Source organism: Podarcis cretensis, assembly GCF_951804945.1.
Source record: "Podarcis cretensis genome assembly, chromosome: 8".
NCBI lineage: Eukaryota > Metazoa > Chordata > Lepidosauria > Squamata > Lacertidae > Podarcis > Podarcis cretensis.
In genome coordinates this window covers 32,886,180-32,907,863 of record NC_137177.1, presented here as the reverse complement: position 1 = coordinate 32,907,863, position 21,684 = coordinate 32,886,180, and the positions used below count along the sequence as shown (strand labels likewise).

The following is a 21,684-nucleotide window of genomic DNA, read 5'->3' as shown; positions in this document are numbered from 1 at the left end:
TCCCCCCAGGGCCTGGCTCTCCTCAACAAGAGGGACTAATAAAACCTTCCTCTTCAGGCTGAGACATTGCCTGAGCAGCAATCATCATTGCTGGCCTCTTGCTACTGGATTCTGCTTTCCCTCTTGACACCCGTCTCTGACCTTGGTGTGAACTCCTGGCGCCTGCAGCTCAGCTCTGACAGATTGTCTGGCAGTACAAAGCTTCAGGATTAGCTGGCCTGATATGAATAATTCCAGGAGACTGGCTTTCTCCCATGGCCCTGTCAACAGAGCAGGACCTTCTGATTGCTGCACTTCATGGTATGATCTGCTCTGCCCCAACAATGGGATTCAGGCAGGGATGGGGAACCTGTGGCCCTCCAGATGTGGTCAGGCTATAACTCTCATCATCCAAGACCACTGGCCATTCTACCTGTGGCACATGGGAACAGGAAGCCAACAACAGTTTGAGGGTCACAGGTTCCACACCCCTGGATTAAGGTGAGCTGTCCCTTCCCAATTCTGATGGGCCTTTATACTCCTTAGCACAGACTCATGCACTGGAAGGTACCAAAAGGCACAAGACCCTTGAACAAGGACACCCCAGAAACTGCTTAAGCCAAACTTTTCCATGGGATGAGAACCTTCCCTGCTAGGTATGTCATGGGCTCCAGTTCCTGCTCTTCAATGCAGGCAGTGCTCCAAGTGAGGGTAGGTGGATAGGTGAAAGAGTACTTGGATTCAGGATCAAGGACTGGCCCTTCAAGGTCCTCCTCTCCCAAGTCAGGGATGGAGTTGGGGCCATGGAAAGCTGGTTTGGGTCAGTTTTGAGCTCAGATGTCCTTGGAACAAGTGATCGGCTCTCCATTGACCTGTCCAAGGTCCTGAAAACTCTCTATCTGTCTGCCTTCAATATTTATCCTGTGTTTGTGCTCCTGGATTTGAGTAACAAACTGGACTCTTGCCTGCACTGCCAGTTCCTGCCCCCTTCCTGAACTTCTGATTCCATCTGCCTCCCAAGGGCTTTTGAATGGTCCTTGGGACACGACAGCTTACACCAACCATATCGGCTCCACTATTCATAATTCACTCTGGCCCCCTAAGGCTGATACAAAAGGCCCCACAGCCTTTCCCAAAATGAACAATTTCAAGCAAAGGTGTCCTGGGATCCACATCACATGGCCCCACACGGCTTGCAGACGCTGCTCACGTAGGGTGGTCGGAAGCCACTCTTTGATCTTCAGGAAAACAAGGAGCTGCACGAATGACATCTTACAGGAGAGTGTCAGGCTCTGTGTGCTGCATGTTAAGCATAGCGGTAGGATAATGGGAAGCCTCTCATCAGAAGAGAGAATCCAGGGCTGAGTGGATTAATGAAGAGTGGATTGCTCCTGCTCTGTGGGGTACCTTGCACAGTGTGTAATGCCTGCACTAATGCGTTGCGCTTTTCAGTGACTGGTTTATCTGCCTTAATACAATTGGCATCACAGAACTGATTGATAGTGGCTCCCATTGTGCTGGTATCTAGCAGAACTCAAAGAGCAGAGCTCCTGAATGCAGCTCAAAATTAATGTGCACTTATGTGCCTGATTTCCTCTCTCTTTCCCCTTTTAAAAATCTGGCTGTTTGCAGCAGAATTTTTTCAAGTCCCAACTTTGTCCCAAATCAGCATGAATTAGCAGAGGAACCAGCAAATCCTTTGCAGCTGAGGAACTGCATTGAGGGCAGGGTGTGCTAGTGTGGCCTGCAGCAGATTAATACCACAGCCAGAGGGGTACAGGTGAAAGGGTGTGGCAGAGGTTACGTAGCCCAGGACTGCACCCCATCACAGGGCAAAGATGATTAGAAGCAAAGCAGTGAAGAGGTCATGAAAACAGTGTTGGAAGATTGCGAAAATTAAAAAAGTAGGAAATTCCTGCCTATCTATTGCAGTTCCACATTCCATTCCACCAGCACGGTGAAAAACTGAGGAACTAGGAAATAAGAGAGAGTTTGATTCTTGATTGAGGGGCATGCCACAAAAGACAGGGAGCAGGTACAGAGCTCCTTGCTTCATGCTGTCTTTGAGTACATCCTTTCATTTTCTTATAAAACAAGGGAAACTACTATCCTTTCAGTTTTATCATTCATGGAGGTACTATCAATATCACCGTATTTATAAATGCTACAGTGCATTTCAAAGCCAATACATTATCTGACACCTATCACAACAGCATTGTTTTATTAGTATTTCCATACTGCAGAAGTAGGCAGTAGGCTGCTCTGGGACTTAAACCACAGAGGGATGTACCTTTTGCACTATGTTACTCCAGAGTAAGTTTTTAGTCCTTCCACTTCATGGTAACCTCAGAAAATGTGGTGAAGGGACACCTCCCTGCTCTGAGGATCAACTGGAGACCCACAATGCTAGATCCTTTCTTTCCACCCCCCGTGGGATGAAAGGTGGGAGCATGTCACGTGAGTTACCTTTGCCGTGAGAAGCTTCTATAATCCAAGTGCAGTTCAAATTGTTGGGGTAGAAATCTGGGAAGCCTGGAGAAAGCACGGTGCCACTGGAACCACGAACGTAGCCTCCACAGAGAGCTGTGATCAAGCAAGAGAAGAAGAGGAGACATTAAAAGCCAGAGCTCCCAGAGGTGGGGAGGGAGGAGCAGTTGCTTAGCAAAGACCCAAGCACTTTCCCAGTCACTGCCTGGTTTTCAGCCTTGCTTGGGCTAGGCAGCCTGATGCTATTGGACAGCCTTTATGACAATTTAGCAGTACTGAAGGCACCTGCTTGAATTGTTCCACTGACTGAAGTTGTTCCACTGACTGAAGTTGTTGTCGTGGGCACGTGTGAGGTAAGGCAATCTCATAGGTGGCCCCTGACGCTGCCCTGTTTTTCCATCCTCTCTCAGTTAATTTTGGTTTACTTCCACCTTACTTTCACGAAGTTTTAAAGTGTCCACTTACCCCAATTTTCTATTCATATCAGGCAGGCACCTTCTCTGCACTCTTTATAGCACCGGCTAAAAACATTTTTTTTTTGTTTTGTTTACACACGTCTACCCAGGTATGCCGAAAGCTGGCCGGTGTTTTAATCTGTTTTTTAGCTCATCATTTAATTTAATTATTTTTCAATGTTTTAAAACCTGCTCTTAACTGCTTCTACTGATCATTTTGTTTTTTTGTGGCCTCCAAGTCAGAGAGGAAAGCAACAGAGAGTCAAGAGAGTGCTGGCACCTTCTCTGACGCAAGTGCTTCTGGTTTAGTATGTATAATCCATGACTGGGCCTGATGGCAATACTCTGCTCCACTCTGAACCCTGGCCTCATCCCCTGAAGAGTCAGGATACTTGAATTAGATAATCCTAATTCCCTAAGGTTTACACAAATAAGAATTAGTTATGGTAACAAGCGGAATGAAGAAAACAGCAAAAAAGAAGAGAAACATAGAAGCTATTTTGGAAACAAGACTATGAGCCATTTTACTTCATGGTGAGCAGGAGAGAAGGATGGATGGGGCCAATGGCATAGTGCTCTGTTGTTATTATTCTTCAAGCCCAGACTTTTTAGCTTTTCAACACTCAGCTCTTACCCTCACAGCTAGGAAGAGGCCTGCTCCACTGAAAATTAGGTTCGCACTCCAAAGCTTCACTGTCACTCAAGGTGTAGCCTGCGTCACAGCTGAAGGTCACCAAGGCCCCCACATAGAAATCGTCCCCATGTCGTTGCCCACTGACAGGAATCCCAGGGTCCAGGCAGTGGTCCGATTGGAGTTTTACTGCTGCAAAGAACACAGAGGGAGAGGTTTGGCTGCTGGTCCTGGGCACATATTTGGCCATTGAAAACATTAAACACAACATTTATACTTATTTATTTGCAGATTTATAAGCCACTTCACAACCAAAAAATACTAGAGTGATAACAAAATAAGAGAAACACTTAAGTTTAATTGGATATCACATTGTCTTAAATTTACTTGCTTATCACATTGACTCAGCTTCAAGGTATTTGGAGGCAGAAGTGAGGGTGGGGAGAGAATCACACCTCAGAGATAGACATAACTCTGCACAATAAGCAGGGATAGCCCACCCTGTTTCACCACCTGAAGCAAAATAGGGATTGCTGCCTCTTGGGCCACCCTGCTGCATCCCAGTTCCACAGTACTTGGCGGGAACCTGGGTCCTCCTCAAAGTATGGCTGTTCTCTCGGCTTCTCCGTCTGAGGGCAGGGAAGATGAGCAGAAATGCTACATGCTGGAACCCCTCCCTCTAGTTGGTGGAAGTGTTGGGGTGGGCAGAGTGCTGACTCTTGCACTTCTGCCACCTGAGGTGGGAGCTTACACCCTGTGTCATGGGTGGGCTGGCTCTGTCAACAGGTAATGATTTTAGGATTCTGTCTTGGGCTGCAATCCTCTGTACATTTACTTGGGATTAAATCCCATTGAACTCAACGGATTTACTTTTGAGTAAATATGCATCATGTTGGGCTGCCAGCCAATCTTTAAGATGACAGGGGTGCACTTTGGATATGAGGTTGCTTTCATTCTGATCTGGTAATATAACATGAAATGGAAAAAAGGCCTGAAACTATGCAAGGGAAACACAATGCAAAGTGGGGTGGGAGCAGTGATCAATTACATATCATTGCATAGCATTTAAGGGCTGAAAACAACAATAATTGTAAATTATGATTAGCTGCAATTCCTGCATTGCAGGGGGTTGACCTAAATGACTCTTGGGGTTCCTACCAGCTTTACAACTCTATGATCACATTTGCTGGGTTGATTTCTGCTCCAGAAGAAAACACTGGGAATTTCATTCTTTCATTTCTGTTTCTGCCAAAATTCTCCAACATCTTTAGATATAGGTTTATATATAAAGCTGTCCTGACATTTCATTTCAAGATTCTGCAAAATGTTGCTCTTGTGTTGGGGAGAGTGTTGAAACTTAAATCAAACAGGGGAGCCAGCTAGTGAGAGATGGATCGTTCCTGATGTAAGTTTGATCAGGACAGATTATTTTTGTAAGATGCTTACTTGAGATCCTCAAAATAATATAGACTGAATCTGGTTTCGAATCAGTTTTCCCCAGCCTGGAACTCACCAGATATTATGAACTACAGCGTCCCATCATCCCAGCTGACATGGCCAATGGTCAGGGATGATGGGAATTGTAGTCCGAGAAAGAAAAAAAGGAGGGCATCTGGCTAGGGAAGACTGATCTAGAAAACTATAATGAAGGATGTTATCATCACCACATGACTGGACCCAGGAGCCAAAGAATCTATAAAATATTTCCATCACACTCTCATTTCCATTCAACACTGAGTCCCCACCCTACACCAAGCTTCATTTCTGAGTCCCCCATATACAGGCTGTGACTGACACTAAAGAATTTCAAGGTCTTCTAACATTTGGTATCAATAGTGCAAACCAAGCAAAGAAGATGAAGGGGAGGGGGGCATATTCCAGACAGCTATAAGGAGTAATTTTATGACACTGGTGAGGGCGTAATTGCCTGCATTTCCTGACTTACTTTCATAGCGGATTTGAAAGCCGACATCAGAGTGGCTCTTGTCAGTTGTGAAGAGGAGGTAAAGAAAGTTGCTGGTGCTAATGAGGAACTGGGGGACCTGAGTGCCGTCATAGACACCTATCAAGGGTGACGAGTAGGACTTGCCATCGCGCACTTCCAGTGTGTCGTAATTCACCTCCGTTTTAAATCTGCAATGGGGCGAGAGAAGTGCCTGTAAAAACAACAACTCCCTGCGTCCCCATTTGCCCGTCCCTTTCTTTTAAACCAAGGTTGCGGAATATTTTTCAGCTGATGGAGCCTCGTGATCCGCTTTCTGGGGCCTGTGTGCCAGTAGGGGCAAGGGCCAAAGACGAAAGTGGGAGGACCCACAGATACAAATCCTGTACAGTAGGCTGCATTCCAACCCCACAAAAGGCAGGTGTTCGCACACATACCATACCAGGCTTGATCCCTGGCATCTCCAGGTTGGGCAGCGAAAGAAACCCATTTGAAATGCTGGAGAACCACTGACCTAAATGGAACTATGGTCTGACTTGGAATAAGGAAGCTTTGTATGTTCTTAAAGGGGCAAAAGTTCATTTGAAACAGAATAGTCCAAGGATCTCAAGCTTGCCAGGTACACACAGTTCTCAAGTTTCTGGCAACCACACTGTTTTAGTTTATTCTAAAATTTATTTTTGCATTTTTAAAGTGATTTGGTTGGAATAAATCATAATAGCACCCACCTGTCAAATGTAATTTTGATAGGGTATCCTGGCTGAGCTTCTATGACCCACGCACAGTTCAGAGAATCCTTGTAGAATCCAGGCCAGCCAGGAGACAAGATCATTCCACTTGGAGAGGTCAGATGACCACCACATGGAGCTGTCCGTGTGTGGGGAGGGGAGCAAAAATTCAAATGTTAGGCCAATAGATCAGTGCCAGCCACACACCCACATTTATGCCCCTCCCCCACTTCACAGAAGGCTCCCAATAACCAATATTCACTTTCAACCCCAAATGTCCAGAACAGCCCCACATTTTTATATACCACCATACCAAAGGGGATTCTGGAGAGGAAAAGTGGAGGCTCTCAACAGGCTGCCTCTCAGAATAACCTTGGCCGAAGTAAGGCCACACCTTGAGAATTGCTTAAATTCTCCCTCACAGTTGCATGGCCTGCAATGGTGCGGTAAAATGGGAACCACACATTATACACACAGTGTGTACAAAACTACACCAAAGTCATTTAGTTTGAATTGTTCTGAAGAGGAGGGAAATTCTGCTGGAGCAACTTCTTACCCCACATCTGACAAGCTGTATTTCCTCCAAAGTCTCCCCTTTCATGCTTGTGTTAAAAGACAGGGACCCATCTTCATCTGATTGTCCTAACACTTCAGAAGAAGGGTAACCCTTATACAAAGTATCTAATTAAACATGTGGGGGCTTAATATGGGGGGCATGCAAGACTCACCCCCAATGTCACTCCATATGCAAAGATCAGAAGTGGAGTTGGTAAACAGAGGGGTGTTGGAGGTGGGCCACCCCATTTTAAGCTCACAATCAATCATGAGTATTGGGTTATGACAGAAAAACCTAAAAACAGTAATAGAGCAATCCAAACTCTCTTTGTGCCAGGCTGGTTTGTGCATGGATTGAGCAGAAGTGTCACTCCACCAGAGCAGTGCTCTCCCTTTCATTTGCCAAATGGGGCATTCCAGGCATAGGGAGAAGGTGATCCTTTGGATCTTGAGTTGACCCCGCTCCTGTCACATGATGGCATCAGCTATGGTTGTTGTACTAGCTCCAGCTGGAGCTCCCTCCCCCTGCCTTCTGCCCCCATCTGGCATGGTTAGCAGAACTGCAGAACTGCAGATATGTTATAGGTTGATCTTATGAGTGGTTCCTGGGTCTACTGATTCACACCTTATTTACCATGCTATTGTTAGAATTCCTGCTCCATGATTGCAGTCATGGGATTTTTGTCTTTCACATGACAGAATGAGAAGTGATGGAGACAGGATGTTTGTGTTCCTGTGTTCCGTGAAGTGGGACTATTGTCCTTTGTCCTTTTTCTCTTTGCTGTCTGATGGTAGAGAGAGAGGGAGCTATGTTGCAGTGCTCCGTGTGTGTTTATATGTAAATAAAGTAGATTAGCCAAAATGCTGAGTTGCTGTGGTCTGTTACGCAAGTTGCGCAAACTCTGCAGATCCCTAAGTGTGCCGGTGTCTGTTGGCATCGGTCGCTGTGATGTTTGGGCAGAAGAAAGCTTTTGAAGCTCCTGAACAAAAGACCAGGAGGGAGAGAAAATGGCAGTCTGGCATGTGTCTGTGCCAGGGTCCTACTCAAGTGTAGGCTGAGCTCCTCACAGCTACATGGCTCAAAACTGTCCAGTGGCTCAGGACTGGAGACCTGGTGCCCTCTAGATGCAACCTTGAGCTCTTTGAAGAAGAATGTGGGATACAGATGACTAAATAAATCAATAAATAAATAGCTTCCCCATATTAAGGACATAAGAAACTGTCTTATCCTAAGCCAGACTATTGGCCCATCTAGCTCAGCACTGTCTGCACTGACTGGCAGCAGCTTTCCAGGGTTTCAGTCAATAGGTCTCTCTCCCAGACCTACCTGGAGATACCAGAGATTGCAGCTGGGAACTCCTGCATGCAAAGTTAGTCTTTCCCCAAAGGCAGAAACCTATAAACTTTGAGGTGGGCCCACCTAAGTGATTCTGTCCCACCTGCAGCTTTGTGAAACCACACCAGAGACATTTCAGTAATCTTAACATTTTGGCTGATGTTGATTTTTCACATGATGAGGACAGTCTAAATGTAATTCAAATTTTATTGGCTGGCAGGATGTGCATGGAATCAGATGACAAGTTGGGGGGTGCCTAGAATATCTATGAGGGGTGGGGAATCACTCATCTTATTGAAGCTCCTCTAGCCTCTACTGAAATTCCCAGATGGGTGGTGTAAGGAACAGCTTCCAAATTCTATACAGGTTTCCTTTTAGCTTTTGTAGAAACCCGGGATAATTTTTGGTGGCTACGCTATCCTCTCTCCCGACGGAATCTCAATCAACCTTGCTGGTTCTCTCTGCTGATTTTTTTTATTCAAATGTCAAACAGCACTTTAAATATTCTAGACAGACTTCTCCCCTCTTACTTAATTAAAAAAAGGAAGCTAATTAGGACTCACATTTAATTGAGCTCACACTGGAGGGCGAGTCAAAGGCGAGTCAACGAGATGGGCGATAAAGGAGTACATGTTAATATTGGTGGGGTTATCAAAGCTTCCCAGAGATGAAAAGCAGTTTTAATTTTTTCGAAATATATTATTCATTTCCCCCCACCACTTAAAGAGAAAGTGAGGAGGTAGGTGTATGCAATATTATACCAAAGGCAGTGATGGGAGGAGGGGGAGTAAAAATTCACATTAAGTGAATTAAAGTAATTAAAATGAGTAAACAAATAAAGCCACAGGCATTTTCTGACAGTATTGATGGTATTCTGGAATAGAAATGAAAGAGAAGAGAGCAAAACAACAAATTCCATCATTCCAGTAACTGGATGAGAACTACCGCCTCTCTGGCAAGCTATCACAGTATGACCCACTGATGCAGTTCATCATCTGATACCTCAGATAATTGTCTGGCGCTTCCTGGCATTCCAAAATGTGGAAGGTAGAGCATGACTACTTCATCCTGCCAAATGGTAGGGCCAGCTCTGTTCTCATTAAATCAGGCATGGGCAACATGGGGCCCTCCCAATGTTGCTGGACCACAACTGCCCTAATCCGCAACCACAAACCATGCTGGCTGGGGCTGATGGGTGTCTGGAGGACCACGGGTATAAGGTGCACTAATTATGTAGGAAGGTTAAATCAGCTTACATAAGATGAATACAGGTGACCAGCTAAGCAAGGGTCAATTGCAGGAAAGTTTCTGTGTTTCTAAAATGTGTGCTAATGGGCAGCAACACAGATGGTTTTGGTGGGCCTTTGTAGTATTTTTTTTCTTTTTCTTGCTGCTGCTGCTGTTGCACCCCCTTTAGTTACTGACTTGTTCTGGTACTATGAAGCAAGGACAGATCCCTCCATGCATCAGGGTATGGTTCCTAATGAGCGTCCCACACTTTGTGATGTTGCCCATTGACATTAAAGGCTCGGAGAACCAATTACTAGAATTATTTCTCAAGAATTTGGCACATCTGTATTCAAACGATTGCAAAGATATCACGCACTGGCATCTTTCTCAGAGAATAAAGGGCAGGCGAAAGCCTTTAAATTTGTAACAACTTATTTTCATTTCACTTGGTTTTCCTGTAACAAAAAATGTTAAGGCTCGCAAAGCAGCTTGCTGGAGCGGGGATATGTTCTATCAGAGACTTTAATTTGCTATCACTTTAACTGCTCTTTCTTTCTTTCTTTCTTTCTTTCTTTCTTTCCTAAATTGTATGCCCGCAATGCAGAGTGATGGATCACAAGATATCTAACGTCAGCATGCCAAAAGCTATGAGCTTCAGATATGTCCTAAGGCCATTGCTAAGCTTCAGATCCATCCCTTGAACAAATCCCTGAAAACTTTACTCTGGTAGTGGCAGCCATGTACATCCAGACACTGAGGGTTGTATCCAATGCCCTTCCTACTCAGAGTAGACCCACTGAAATGAATGAACATGAATAAGTTAGGTCTATTAATTTCCACACTCTGTGTGTTGGTGTGAATATCAAGCTCTGGAATAGTGCACAACTATTCTTAAAGGGTCAGAAGGTAAACACTCTTATTCAATTAACCAGAAAGATAAGAAAAGGGTACATTCACCCCAACAGTTTATTAATGTGAAGACTAAGACTTTCTGTATACTACCACTGCAAAGTTTACACTGTGGACCAGGAACGGAGCTTCCCTATGCTGCCCTCTAAAGTGTGGGTGGGGCTCTTTTAGCTGCATAAGGAGCTACACTCGGAGAAAGAATTCACTATTACTATATAGGATGTTCTACGTGCATATGTTAGAATATCCAACATGCAATTTTCAAAGATGGATTAGATATCGGTAATTGCCAGCTGATTATGCCAAACTTGCTGCATCTGCCTCCATTTTGGCCTATCTCTGCCCCGTGTCAACCTTTTGTGATTGCTAAAAGGTAAAGGTAAAGGGACCCCTGACCATTAGGTCCAGTTGTGGCTGACTCTGGGGTTGCGGCACTCATCTCACTTTATTGGCTGAGGGAGCCAGCATACAGCTTCCGAGTCATGTGGCCAGCATGACTAAGCCACTTCTGGCGAACCAGAGCAGTGCACGGAAACACCATTTACCTTCCTGCCGGAGTGGTACCTATTTATCTACTTGAACTTTGATATGCTTTTGAACTGCTAGGTCAGCAGGAGCAGGGACTGAGCAACGGGAGCTCATCCCGTTGCGGTGAATCGAACCACCGACCTTTTGATCGGCAAGTCCTAGGCTTTGTGGTTTAACCCACAGTGCCACCCACGTCCCTTTGTGACTGCTAGGCCTCTAATTGTTAGCCATCTCAAGTGGGCCCTGAGGGTAGAAAGTTTGAGGACACCTGTACTGCTGTCATTTTCTACTGATCCATCTTTGGGAATGGCTACATTTCCTTGTTTTCTTGTGGCAAAGAGCTGCATAGCTCTGTTTCTGTCATATGAAGTAAATACATCTGTTCTGGAGATAGTCTCACAGCCTTCCCACTTAGAATTTGCTATAAATAGAGACGTCTGTTTTCTTTTATAGTTTTCTCTTCTCACTTCCATATGCCTCTTACGATTTGTTTTACTCATTTGCTGCATGAAGGGGGGGAATCACATGCATGGGTGCATTTAAAATAAATCCATATTTTAAATGCAATTTCTCCCAAAATACACATTTCCAAAGGTATCTTCTCCTCAAAGTATGCGTATTTATACACATTTTATTTCAAAACACACATTTTGAATTGTATGTTGAAAAGCCTTTTGAGGGGGAAAAACCACTTGAGAAGTGTGAAAGCCATCAGAGAAGCAAGTTCAAATCCACTCCCAGGTGAGTCTGTACTGGAAGAGGCAAATATCAAACTCCTCCAGGCCCCCTACCTTGTCTGTACCCCAATCAAGAACATGGCATGCCAGTTTGGCAGCTCACCTTCACATCTCAGCACAGAGTTGTCCCACACCACGTTGCCTTCCTTCAAGACGCAGGTGATGGTCTCCGAGCCATGTGTCCTGATGAATCCCTCATCACACAGGAAGGACACTGAACTGCCAAGCTGCAGACTGTCACCGAAACGCTTGCCGTTAACTGGCACACCTGGATCAGGGCACTCGTTGTGTCTGAAGGCTGGAAGGAAGTAACAAGATGGCAGATGAACAAAAGCATTTCCCTTCCGGTGGAAGTGCAAATAACCAACAGCTTATAGGCAGTCTACATTCATGGATCTTTCTGCAGTAACAAACCAGTCTGTAATCCTGGACCCAACACTAACTCTTCTGGCCACTGAAAGAGACGTACATCCCATCCTTGTTCACAAGGAGCTGCTAGCTCTGCTGCTGGCTACAGCCAGACTTGAAATCGCCAAACAGTGAAAGTCTGCATTAGGTTCATCTAGGATGGCTTGAGAGGGTGTGGGATGCTGCCTTGTCTGAGTGTTTAACTCATCACACGAGGGTTCTAAGAGTGGTGGTAAATCAAGACCATTTTGATGTTGTAGGGTTTCTGTTTACAGTGGTACCTCGGAAGTTGAATGCCTTGCAAGCTGAACGTTTTGACTCCCGAACGCCGCAAACCCAGAAGTGAGTGTTCCAGTTTACAAACGTTCTTTGGAACCCAAATGTCTGATGCAGGTTCCATGGCTTTCGACTGGCTGCAGGAGATTCCTGCCGCGCCTTTGTTTCTGAACATCTTGGGAGTCAAATGGACTTCTGGAATGGATTCCGTTTGCCTTTCAAGGTACTACTGTATATGCTTTATAAATTAAAATAGAAGGCTGCATCACACATGCTTCTATGTGGCAAGGCTACCTTATCAATATTTGACTCTTACTTCCAAAATGTCCTGTTGTTGAATCTAGGCTCCCATCAGCCCTGAATGTTGGCCATGGGAATATTGGCCAGCTGATGGGAGTTCAAAACAACTGGAAGGCACTGGATTAGCCACATCTGTGTTAACTGAATGGTTTTCAAGGGCAGCCCCATGCAGAGTTTGTTACAGTCATCTAATCTGGGAACAATTCCAGAAAATGACCCCTATAACACAGCTCAAACAGCAGACTACATTCACATTTTCTGTATGTTTTGGATGGAAATGTGCAGGCCTAACCCTCCTCCCTTGTAAATTTTACTGGGCTTAGCATAGCTTTGCTGACTTCCCTGAAAAATTCACAGACTTTTCACCTGGCTTCCTATATACAGTCGTACCTTGGTTCTCAAATGGAATCAGTTCTGAAAGGCCATTCAACTTCCAAAAATGTTTGAAAACCAAGGAGTGGCTTCCAATTGGCTGCAGGGGCTTTCTGCAATCAATTGGAACCCGTGGAACCCGCGTTGGATGTTGGGCTTCCAAAAAACATTCGCAAACCAGAACACCCACTTCCGGGTTTGTGGCATTCAGAAGCCAAAACTTTTGAGTCACAAGGGGTTCGAGAACCAAGGTATGACTGTAGATGCTTAGGAAACTGACTTTGGTGCTGGGAATTGTAGTTCTGTGAGGGGCACACTGCAGTCCCAATTAACAGAGACTGTCTATGAACCATACATTTAAAGAACATATAAATATGTATAGTGCATATGCATCCTCCGTTAATACATTACCAAACCATTTCTCCACCTCTCTAAATTTGCAACGGCAACTGCTTTGCTGACTAACACCCAGAGAGCAACCGCTCAATCCATGATGTGACCCAGAATTACCCCTCTGTTCCCAGTGGGGTGAACAAATTCCACATCCACATTTCTAAACATTAGGCATTAAGCCCCTGGCAACCTCCCCCCACAAAACCCCCCAACAGGTTAGGTGACTTTGATGAACCTGTCCCCTAATCTAGCCCAGCAAATTATTTTTAATAAAAGCCGGTTTGCAGTTGCCAACCAGAAATACCATTAATTTTGCAGAGCTGTTAACCACTGTTATAACAAAGGTCGTTCATCACTCCTGCCAAGCCAATGTAATCGTGTTCTTTAGAAAATTATAGGAGAGCGCGTGAGAGCACATTGCTATGGGAAGCTGGCATTCATGGCTCAAATTTAAGAGGACCCAAAAATATTTCCTGCTCTGTTATTCTATGCAACAAAGTTTATCCTTTCATTTATGCAGTGCCTGGCGGTTCTGAGGGTATACTCAAAGCAAGCACAGTACATTGGGGCCATGTTAATTCAAACAGTAATATTCGGGGCACTAAGTAAATATGCAATGAATATCCAGGGTCTCCAGAAGTGAAAAATCACATATTTGCAAACTGTTGCTAAGTATTCTTGAATAAAGTGACAGGTTTCCAAACATTTATGAATCCACACGCAAAAATGAAGAAAAGGAAGAAAGGAAGCTGAGGTCACATCCACAACACACATTTAAAGCAACCTGAAGCCACTTTAAGCAGCCACGGCATCCCCACAACATTTTTGGGGGAGCTGTAGTTTGTTAAGGGTGCTGAGAGTTGTTAGGAAGGTCCTTTTCTCCTCCCATAACTGCAACTCTCAGAATTCCCAGGGAAGGGGGACTGATTATTAAACCACCCTGAGAAATTTAGCTCTGGGAGGGGAATAGGGGAATCCTAACATGCTTCTTGGGAGAAAAGCGATGACAAACCTACACAGCATCTTAAATAGCAGAGACATCACCTTGCCGACAAAGGTCCGTATAGTTAAAGCTATGGTTTTCCCAGTAGTGATGTATGGAAGTGAGAGCTGGACCATACAGAATGCTGATTGCCAAAGAATGGGTGCTTTTGAATTATGATGCTGGAGGAGACTCTTGAGGGTCCCATGGACTGCAAGAAGATCAAATCTATCCATTCTTAAGGAAATCAGCCCTGAGTGCTCACTGGAAAGACAGATCCTGAAGCTGAGGCTCCAATACTTTGGCTGCCTCATGAGAAGAGAAGACTCCCTGGAAAAGACCCTGATGTTGGGAAAGATGGAGGGCACAAGGAGAAAGGGACGACAGAAGACGAGATGGTTGGATAGTGTTCTCGAAGCTACTAACATGAGCTTGACCAAACTGTGGGAGGCGATGGAAGACAGGAGTGCCTAGCGTGCTCTGGTCCATGGGGTTATGATGAGTCAGACACAACTAAATGACTAAACAACAACAACAACAACATCTCTCAGGGCCCTTAACAAACTACAGCTCCCAGAATTCTCTGGGGGAAGCTATGACTGTTTAAAATGGTATCACAGTGCTTTAAATGTATGGTGTGAATATGACCAAAATCATTGCATATGATACTGTGCCTGAAGCCAGGACAAGGAAGAATGTAGAATAGGCCAGTATTTCAAGCAACCATCTATTACCATGTGAAATAGTTTCATGGTCTTCCTGTTAATCATTCATTCATTTTACACATACCAGTGCATTTTCCCATCACTTTCCTAAATGCAAAAAGTCCTTTAGAAATGGATTTGTTGTGCTAGGTCAAACCCACTTTAACTGTGCAAACTTAAATTCCTGGTATACACTTGATCCCTCCTGCAAATTACTGACAGCTTGGAGGTGACCATTGCCTCCCTAAACATACATGCTGAAGAGAACAATATCATTCAGGGGCAAAACTACTTATTTAGAAAGAAAAATGAACCAGTTCTAACTCAAACAAGCTTTGTTGTTGTTTAGTCATTTAGTCATGTCCAACTCTTCGTGACCCCATGGACCAGAGCACACCACACAATCCTCTCTTCCACTGCTTCCTGTGATCAGGCACTCCCATTTCTTTAAGAACTTGCCATAGTTTGCTGTGGTCAACACAGTCAAAGGCTTTTGAGTAGTCAATGAAGCAAAAGGAGGATCCAACATGGCGGCGAAGGTAGTTTCCGAGTAATCTCGCTTACCCCTATCAGAGTTTTTAAGTGGTTTTAAGCGGTTTTTATCCTCCCTTGTTTTTATCCGTGAGTTTTAATGATCTGCTGGCTGTGCTGGCTGTCTTTTAGTATCTTTTAGTATCCCGCTGCTTGTGTTATCTTTGTTTTCTTTTTATCTGGGTTGCTCTGACGCCCGGACTTGCCGCCACGGCTGCTCCCTAACTGGGCATAAATCCTCTGCCCTGTCGACCAGCTCTTTCTTTTAGCTTTCAGTTTATTGCACATTACGGAGACGAAGCTGGTAATTAGCAGACGGGGAGGTCAGCTACTGGAAGGACGCCGAGCTTTTTATCTATAAAAAGGGAGGAATTGAAGTAGGTACAACCCCAAGAAACACAAGGCAAGTTCAACTCGATAATTACTTTACTGGCTACGCCGTGAGGCTGTTGAATGAGAGAGAAAGTCCTAGTTGAACTTTAAAAGAAACAAGTTATAGTATGAAAGCCTAGGACTAGTACTATTTTCTAACATTTTAAATAACTGATACCTCACAAGCTCCGATGTAAATTGCTGGAGAAACTAACAAGTAAATTGCTGGTAACAAGTAAATTGCTGGAGAAACTAACAAGTTGGAGAGGTTGGAGAGGTTTAGGAGGCAACGTCCACAAATCGGCATTTCTGCTATTGCTTACTCCAGCTTACTCCAGCTTAGAACAAAAAGATAAGTTACCGTCAAGCAAGCAACCCCTACCATATATCCATATATACCCATATACCCACTATGGTCCTCACCAGGAAAAAATACAAGGACCAAGGAATCTTGCCTAATTCACCACAGAGCCCGATGGAGCGTCGAAGGAGACAAAGTAAAATTACCAGCTACTTTCCTCAAAAAGACTCGAGTAAGAGAACTCAGAACGAGAGTATTCTAGATGTAGCTATGCCTTTGCCACTCACAGTGTTGGATTGGTCAACACAGCTAAAGGATTTGCAGACAAACAACAAGTGGACAAACCATCCAACAAATTTGGCCCAAGAACTCGCCATAGCAGAGAACGCTACAAAGGCTAATACAGCCAACACACCTGATGCTAATCCTTATTTGTCACCGCTGGAACTTGGAAGTAACCTTTCAACCCATTGGTTGAAAGCCAACGACAGCGGAACAGAAATGCGGGGTGATTATCTTCAGGAGCAGATATACCAGATTTCTACGGATCTCCTTAACGTCAAAAATTTTTTAGCGATAACAAACGGGCTTCTCCTGACCCTAGTGGATAATTTCAAACAACATGTGAGCGCTTCAGTCCAGAATACAAATCCCCTAGCCAGCCCGGATCCACCACTCCCCAGCAAATCCCGGAGGAAAAAAGCTGAGCCTAAGATGAAGAAAAGCAAAAATATAAAAAATCTAAGGCGGCTTAAGACAACTCACCGTACCTGCAAAAAATATTGGCAGAAGCTCTTTAACCTTCTTCCATCCCTTTCTACAAGTGGAACAAACAAATCCAACTCGAGTGCTATCAAAGAAACACGTAAAGTAGATACACCCACAAAAGAATTTAAACCAAGTTTTGAAGAATCAACACCGAGCGGGGACAAAGGAACTAATCCATCTACAGTTATACCGCCCCAGAGTCCTCTTATGGCCAGCACAGAATCTGTAGACAGAGGTGAGCTGGCGACCCAAACTATTGAGGGGAACCACTCCTCTCAAGCTCGACAGATGCTGTGGCCCAAAAGAGAATGGAGTTTAGTCCTAATCCCACAAAAGCTTGTCTTTGCTAATTACCCTAAACCGCCTAGATTTTATGCAGGGTCGGACCGTATAGACCACTTTTTGTCCATTATAAGAGGCATTTTACCGGGGATAGTAAAAGCAACTGACATAGCCGCTATAGAGTATCTACATCAAGATGACTGCTCGGTACGAGCATTGATTACCTTTTTAGATCATAATCTGGCCAGCCTTATTTTTAGAGCTAAAAACCTATTCAAAAAAGAAAGAATAGTCCTATTAAGAATATTTGAAAACAGAGCACCTTTAACCTCTCTGATGGGGACCAAGGGCATAGGAATGGAAGTTCACAAAAGGGAAAAAACCAACTACCAAAACCATCAAAACAGAAAGCATAAGTTCCAGCAGGATCATCTCCTTCAAACAGTATCAAATGATAAAAAGGAAGCTCCACATCCAACTGGCATTTGGCCTCCCACGTGTGATAGTGAGGACTCCTTTTTGGAGGAAGAACTCTCGCTGATAAAGCGATTCTGGTCACTGCATCCACCAGCTCAAACTGAGATTCTGAAAAGACTTGATTTACTTCGGAGCAGACTAGAAAAAAAGGATGACCAAGGTGAGACAATGAAGGACCCTTATGTGCAGCCCATATCTCCCAAATGTCTAGTGGATAAGAAGACAGTGGGAGGCACCTTTAAATGCGTAGACGTGGAACTACAATCTGAGCCCCCTGTGATGTACAATAAAGTAAGACCAAATCAAGGTGTGAAATCTCAAAGCTCCTGGCACAGCTATCTTAAATTGTCTCCGAATGAATTAGCTTCCCCCCCAACTCCAAAATCTAGCCCCAAATCACCAAGAAGAGAGGACCACTACACTCTCTCCAAGCAGTCATCCTCGAAAAGAGCCAACGGGTGTGTTTTTTTAGACACCAAAGAATTGCTGGACGTGGTGGTGACATAGACCCAGCTCCCCGAAGGGCCCGGGGCCTAAAAGTGCTGTCTTGGAATATCGCGGGTTGGCACGCCAAGAAAAACACTCAACAATTTTTGTGCTACCTTAAGCAATTTGACATCATCCTCTTTCAGGAGACATGGCAGAATGACCCTATATTTCTCAATGGGTATAACTGCCACTACCTGCCTGCCTCTCCATCTCTAAGGGGCGGCAGATCTAGTGGTGGCCTAGCTTGCTTCATTTCCACGGAGCTGGCGCACTCTCTAACAGCCCTACCCAGCTGCAATTCTTTAGCAACAGCCGCTCTACTTAGCTTCAAGAGAACTACTCTTTTGCTGGTCAATGTTTATATTCCCCCAGGCCAAAAAAACTCCGTGGTCAAGGCTATATGGGCTGAGCTAGAGGCGTTTTTAGAGCCTCTCGAATCTACTTACCCGTCTGCCCTGACTATTGTGTGTGGAGACTTTAATGCTCGCATAGGAACAGATGACAACAGTCTATACACTCACTTCAACCTATTTATGGACCCTGAAGAACTGACGGATACTGGTGCGACACGACTGTCCAAAGATAGCAGAAGTAATTTTTCAGGTCTCTGCTTAGTGCAGGCTGCCAGACGGAGGGATCTGCTGATATTAAACGGCAACATAGAGGGGGATCGCCCCGGGGAATATACCCATTTCTCCAAGGCTGGGGGAAGCGTTATAGATTATATTCTAATCTCAAGATTCGCTCACAGCTTTGTAAGGAAGTTCCTAGTGGGCCACAATACTCTGAGTGATCACCTACCTCTAATTTTAGAGCTTGCAGGTCGGCCTTTTGACTATTCGATTGCCGAGCCACAATATATACCTTCTGTAAATTTAGGTATACCTGCTCCCAAAAGACTCAAATGGTCCCCAATACTGAATGAAAACCTAACCCTCCTTCTTCAGTCAGTGGAGTTAAAGCTTATTCGCTCCGCTATTGTGTCAGGCAATTCAGTAGATGTGATTATGGAACGCTTTAAATTACTTTTGGAAAGACTGAAATCCCATTTAACAACAGTGATACATAGCGCCGCTACAAAAAGGGCAAAGGACGGAGCTAGCTGGTTTGACCTGGAGTCCAGGCAAACAAGGAGACAAATGAGAACTGCCTACCAGAGATATAGGAAATCAGGGACTGCCCCCCTACTTAATGCTTATATTGATCTGAGACGGTCTTACAAACAATTACTAAGGAGAAAGAAACTGGAAGCTGAAAGAACCGCATGGCACAGTTTGGTTAAGGCATCACACGAGAAAGATACCACTTGCTTTTGGCGAACCATATCTGGTCTACTGGACCAGGAGCGTACTAATTCCATCTGTACAGTGGAACCAATGGAGTGGTTGCGCCATTTTCAATCTTTGTTCTATGACCAGGAAGCCCAACATTACAAATTATGTATTCAATTGGAGGACCTACCTCACTGGCCACCAGTAACTGTTAAGGAAGTTGAGAACTTAATCGCACAATTAAAGAACAACAAGGCCCCAGGGATTGATTACATCCCTGCCGAACTTCTGAAGTCCAACATTGGCTGGTGGGCCCCCCTGCTGGCGTCTCTATTTTCTTGGATCGACTCAACGGGTTTACTTCCAGATGGTTGGACTGAGGCAATAGTTATTCCAATCTATAAAAAAGGACCTACGCCAGACCCGGCGAGCTATAGACCAATCAGCCTTCTGCCTATACCCAGCAAACTATATGCCAAACATCTTTATATTAAGCTAACTAGCTGGCTGGAAACTGAAGCTATTCTAGCGGAAGAGCAAGCGGGTTTCAGGCAAGGCAGATCCACCATAGACCACTGCTTCACCCTAGCCTATTTAATTGATAAATATGCCAAAGAATCCCGCGGGGTGCTATATGCAGCCTTTATCGATCTAAAGGCTGCCTTCGATTCAATTCCACGTGCAAGACTCTGGGATAAATTGAGCACATCAAGTATAGACAAAAGACTATTATTCCTGATCAGCTGTCTATATAAAGACACGGTGCTGCATGTAAGAACTTCGTTAAATGGCCATCTTATAGGACCAGTTCCTGTCAGCAAGGGGGTCAAGCAAGGTTGCATCCTGGCCCCAGTTCTATTTAACTTTTACATCAATGATATGGTTAACTGTCTGTCATCTCCGGACTTCCACGCCCCTAAACTGGCTGACAAATCAATATCAGTACTTTTGTATGCTGATGATGCGATACTCCTATCTCGAACAAGAATAGGCTTAAATAGGCTCATAGGTGAATTTTCAGCATACTGTAGGAGAGAGCAACTGGCAATAAACTATCAGAAAACCAAAATTATGGTTTTTGCAAGGAAACACAGACAGTACAGCTGGAGGATGGATAACCAGACAATTGAACAGGTTAAAGCCTTCAAATATCTGGGTATCGTGTTCCAGTCGACCGGGTCCTGGGATGTCCATCAAAAATGTGCCAAAGAAAAAGCAGCTCAAAGTATTAAGATGCTGTCCCGCTTCTTTTACACAAAGGGGGGCAGATACATCCCAGCAGCCCTTGAAGTTTTTCAAGCAAAACCTTTGGCGCAGTTACTGTATGGGGCACAAATCTGGACGGGGAACCACTGCTCCAGTCTTGAAACTGTTCAGTCTAAATTTCTAAGGCAGATATTCGGCGTCCCCCCCTGTGTTCCAAACGCAGCATTACGACTCGAGGCCTGCCTTCCATCTGTAGAAACTCAGACTTGGCAAAGAACATTCAACTACTGGCTTCGTCTTAATCTAAACCCACCTGGTCTACTGCCTCTAGTAATGCAAGATTCTCACAAAAGCAAGTGGTTCAAAACTGTGCATCAAAAACTCCTTACATGCGGTTTGCATTCACAGTCCCTACTATCAATGGGCCTCATTAAAGCAAAGAGTCTAATTGGCCAGCGCCTGAAAGACATTGAACGGCAAAACAACCTGACCATCTTAAAGAAACTGTGCCCATGGTATACCTACTTTCCCCCTTCTCATTTTGACTCCCCAGCCTCATATTTGTCTAAATTAACCATCCCAAAATACAGACGTGCCTTTACATTGGCTAGATGGGATGTTCTTCCTTCTGCCGTACTCGAAGGTCGTTACCAAAAGACTCCATTTGAAAAACGACTCTGCCCATGTGGAGATGGTAACACGGAAACAGTGTCCCATGTCCTTCTATCCTGCCCTATTTACAAAGACCTAAGGAATGAGATTATTACTCCACTTATTCTCTCCAACCCCGGCCGTTCACCAGACATTACACTGTATTTTCTCTTATCTGATACGGATAGTCAGATAACAGAGAAGGTCGCGAGGTACATCGAGAGAGCTGTGAAATTGAGGGCCACCATCTGAGTGACAGACTTGTTCATCTGACGGACCCCCTTTTGCCTGTTCTTTTCTTCTTTTTATTCTTATTTTTATTTTATTTTTAATTCTTGTCTAGCTGTGGCCTGTTGGCTTTGCTAATAAAGTTTTGATGATGAT

The 21,684-nt window shown here is 44.5% G+C and overlaps 1 protein-coding gene across 11 annotated transcripts in view; it reads right to left on the bottom strand.

The window, feature by feature from the left end:
* The window catches only part of CSMD2 (CUB and Sushi multiple domains 2), a 519,932-nt gene that overhangs the window by 132,811 nt on the left and 365,437 nt on the right, over positions 1-21,684 (bottom strand). For all 11 annotated transcript variants that reach the window (XM_079985202.1, XM_079985205.1, XM_079985206.1 and 8 more), the window contains 5 exons: positions 11,621-11,815; positions 6,223-6,361; positions 5,498-5,685; positions 3,556-3,744; positions 2,446-2,562 (listed from right to left, as the gene is read on the bottom strand). In XM_079985202.1, coding sequence (XP_079841328.1) covers positions 2,446-2,562; positions 3,556-3,744; positions 5,498-5,685; positions 6,223-6,361; positions 11,621-11,815 — 828 coding nt within the window. The remainder of the gene's footprint in view (positions 1-2,445; positions 2,563-3,555; positions 3,745-5,497; positions 5,686-6,222; positions 6,362-11,620; positions 11,816-21,684) is intronic.